Below are 4,076 nucleotides of genomic sequence, written 5' to 3' on the forward strand. Positions count from 1 at the left end.
TTCCTGCAGTTGTGCCCCCACGGCCTTTTCGGCCCCGCATGTCAGTGAGCGTGTAACCATAGCCTTGTACGTGACAAAACATTATCCGGAAAGTGGAAACTGACGTCAGGGAAGCTGCCGTGGAACGCGCGGCGCTGTCCCTTCTGCAGCGAGTCTACGGTTGACTTCTGCCCTCGATCCTTAGGATCACGCGGCGCAGGAGCGTACTGCATAAATACAAGCCGGAGATAGCACTCCAGTCCAGTTCCAGTGCTAGCTCTACCGTTTCTCTTCGGCTCGAGCATCCATGGACGCGGTGCGAGGAAGCGGTGCGACGCCGGCGGACCAGACAGTCCAGACGACAGTCTCGGCGGCCGCCGCGCTGCTCAACGCGCTTGCCAGGGAGTTCGTGCCCATGGGCGCCGCCGCCGACGTGCTGAACCCACTCGCCAAGGAGTCTTTGCCCGTGGGCGCTGCCGCCGCGCTTAACCCGCTCGCCAGGGAGTTCGTGCCGTGGTGGCGCGTTGGGGGCCGATCAAGGAGGGGGCTCTCCGCAGACGCGCCGGAGTTCGTCGTGACGCAGGGGCTCTACTTGCAGGATCCCACGGTGGTCGACTACCCTGCGCGCGGCACCGGCGTCTACATCGGCAATGCCGTCCCAACGAGGACCTGGAGAAGATCAGTAAGCTAAAGCGACAAAGTGCTAGCTACATATCTGATATCTATATCCTACAGGCGTTTTCAATTTTACTTTTGTCCCTTCCTGCGGCACTTCTTCTTCTTTCGTCCTCGATTTCCATTCTTGCTTTCATTCTGGAGCTTTCTTGTTGGGGTTTTAAGCTTTCCTTTTTGAATCAAGTGAATTATTGGATCTTAGCTTCTTCTGATTGGAAAGATCATAGTTGATGCGTTCAAGACCTTGATGATAGTTTTCTTAATTTTCCATTATTAATTGTGCTCGAGTCTGACCTATAGCTTGTTTCTTCCATGTTCTAGCCCCTGTCATGTTTACCTTTTTTCTGGCAGATCCAAAGCAGATCAATTCTTTTTCTCTTTGAGACATATTGTGTATGTATTAGCCACTTCAAACATCTCTCTCTTTTGGATTTATGAAACGTTTCGGGTCATCTCAATTATGCGCATAGTTCAGCATTGGCTACAATTTTATTTTCTTAGCCATCCTATTTATATTGTTGTTCAAATTTGACGGTGTTATCATTACTTGTTTGGAAATTTGATGGACTACACGTTTTTACAGAGGGTTAGCAACTACTCGCAACAGGGAAGGTCCAGGTATTCTTACCGGGTTCAAAGGATCCACGACAAAGAATTTGTGAGAAGAACAATTTATGTTGCCGATATTGATCACTCTGTAAGAAATAATGTTTTTTCCGTGTGCAATAAAAGCGATATTTTTGTGTAACTTGCAAATCTGAAGTAATGTGTCACTTTTGGATGTGACATTTGTTTATTTCAGGTCACCGAAGAAATGTTGGCTGGGCTCTTTGGGATATGCGGAGTCGTATGTCTAATTCCCACCCTTCTAAACATGATAAAAATATGCAATGTAGATTACTTTTTTTGCGAGAATGTAGATTACTATATTTATAATGTAGTTTTTCTTTTTGAGAATACAAGATCATGTGGATTATGCTCTCCATCGCTCAGTTCACATGCTTGACTTCCTCAGCAAAAAGTTCGCATGCTTGACAGATTGTTGGCTAATATATTGCAGTTATTTGCATCTTTATGTATTATATATCTTAGAAAAAAAACAGTGAGCAAGCCTTAGTTCAGTTTAGCAATTTAATTGTTGTAGCATATTTCTCTATGTCAATATTGTTGTAAATCATATATGGAACTCATAGCCTGTAGCTAGCTAGCTATATCTAGGCTTATATTGTGGACGAATTTGTGTGAAGGTGCACGGGAAGGATGCTTTGATTTTGTAGTGTATGCATGTGCTAGCTGAAATAGATGGGTGAACTCAACATGGCTAATTATGATTCATAGAAGAATTTTACATTCGATGTTTGGATTGCTTTTGGGGGTATGAGAATGTACTCCTGCATGGGACGTAGCTATTTAGCATAATAGTTTTTCACGCTATCGACATTTCATCTAATTAGCATGTTTAACGCCATCATCTAATTGTTTTCATCAAACTAATGGACTTTTTCATTTGATCAATTGGTTGTGGTGAGGTAACGTGTTAAGCATATTTGGGTGATGTTCTTCCTATTTTCATGCAGTTATGTGATTAACATAAATAGTTGAATAATTTGTAGTTCCCTTCTCCACCACACATGAAAATATATGTAAGTGCTATGTACCATTACATAAACAATGTGACTAAAACATTGTTTACTCTTCTCAATAGGTTGTAGATTGTCGTCTTAGTGGAGACCCCACTTCTGGATTTCGCTTTGCATTCATAGAGTTTCAGCATCAGGGTTAGTCACCATATCACATGCTCAAATATTGATGTTCCTCAAAAATCACTACAGAATGCAGTTCGTAAATAAGACCTAAAGCCAACCTTTACACATTTTCAGAGAACCCAGCTATTGCGCTACATCTTGATGGGATCATTATAGGACTTCACCCTCTGAAAGTAGCACCTTCTAGGAATGCAATCGCGCCTATCAAGCATTCATTTCTTCCTCGGGTATCTACAACATAAACATCATTTACTGTTAAGTGATTCTTAGATGGCAATACCTCATGCAAAAAAAATTGTTCAATATTATTGCAGTCTGAAGATGAAAAGGAGAGGTCTTCAAGGACAGTATATTGCACTAATATTGAACATATGGTATGTATAGCCTAAGGATTCGTTTGCACATGTTGTGTATTAGTGTTAATATTTCACTTTTAAATTTTACATATAGGTCACTGCCGCCGAGCTAAAGGACTTCTTCGAGAGATATTTTGGCTTGGTTAGCAAACTCAACAAAAAACACCATATATAATTATGTTCATTTTTTTAAAAAAATCAAAAGAAAAACAAGTATAATTCATTTGTATCCTTGTTTCAATGGATTATAGGTTTCTCATGTAAGGCTTTTGGGTCATAACAACCATGCCACTCAGATAGCTTTTATTGAGTTTGTGGAGGTGATAATCTCAATCCATTATATCTTCTATTGTGTTATATATTTTACTTTGCTATAATTATATGTGTATCCATCCTCGTACTTATCATGTGGACATCGCACTTGTATGTGTGTGACCCACTCTATTTTCGTGTACATATACCTTATGTTGATAAATCTACGAGCTACCTAATGTTCACACTCTTGTATTATTTTTCTAATGTTGATAATCACAAAAATATACTGAAAACAAATTTGTGATCTCAAATCTCTAGCTATTATGTCATTCTTTACAAGATATCTAATAACTGTAATGTGTTTCTCAAGAGATTTTTTTTCCATTTTATGTTGACCACCAGAATGTTTATTTTTCATGCCGGGATTTTACTCATGATATGAAGACTAAATGTCTAAAAACATACTTTTATCTATGTGCATTACAGGTTAGTGGCGCCATTATTGCTTTGAGCTCGAGTGGCATATACATGAGAGGCCTTGCTATCAGGTTTGATAACCCGCCCCTAATTCATAATTTTTTGCACATTGAAAAGACCAAATAATTTTTACTTGTATATTTAACAGGGTGGTCCCTTCAAAGACACCAATCAGGACAACCTTCAATGATAATCGGCACCTTGATCACTAGCGTTGATATCTAATTGATGCCTCTCTGTCAGTTGTGCCTTAGAGAATGAGGTGTTTTATCTAGAGGCCAACTCGTCCAGTACTAGTTTAGGCAATCAATGAAAGTGAATGCTAGTTCAATACTATGTTGTCGATATTATACAATAAAACACAAACCGGTATGGTTCCTATGACATGTTTCACTGAATTTCTAATGCGGTGAACCGACATAGCACATGGTGCAAAATGACCTAAATAGAAGAAAACGAAGTTCTCTCACAACATAAAACACAAGCTATCTCAAAGAGATCGACCATCAAAAACGCAAAACTTTATATTAATTTTGTAGCAAGAACACTATTGTCGCACATCTTTACC

At 39.9% G+C, this 4,076-nt stretch overlaps 1 protein-coding gene across 1 annotated transcript; it reads left to right on the top strand.

Annotated features, from left to right (window-relative positions):
* The first annotated feature begins 259 nt into the window (after nucleotides 1-259).
* On the top strand, nucleotides 260-3,894 carry LOC123124698 (polyadenylate-binding protein-interacting protein 8). The gene is made up of 10 exons (XM_044545273.1): nucleotides 260-661; nucleotides 1,238-1,351; nucleotides 1,457-1,501; nucleotides 2,360-2,432; nucleotides 2,535-2,647; nucleotides 2,735-2,794; nucleotides 2,871-2,918; nucleotides 3,028-3,096; nucleotides 3,518-3,579; nucleotides 3,657-3,894. The coding sequence occupies exons 1-10, from the start codon at nucleotides 287-289 to the stop codon at nucleotides 3,718-3,720; spliced, it is 1,023 nt and encodes a 340-aa protein (XP_044401208.1). The 5' UTR covers nucleotides 260-286; the 3' UTR covers nucleotides 3,721-3,894.
* Nucleotides 3,895-4,076: the final 182 nt, after the last annotated feature.

Source organism: Triticum aestivum, chromosome 5D (assembly GCF_018294505.1).
Source record: "Triticum aestivum cultivar Chinese Spring chromosome 5D, IWGSC CS RefSeq v2.1, whole genome shotgun sequence".
Taxonomy (NCBI): Eukaryota; Viridiplantae; Streptophyta; class Magnoliopsida; order Poales; family Poaceae; genus Triticum; species Triticum aestivum.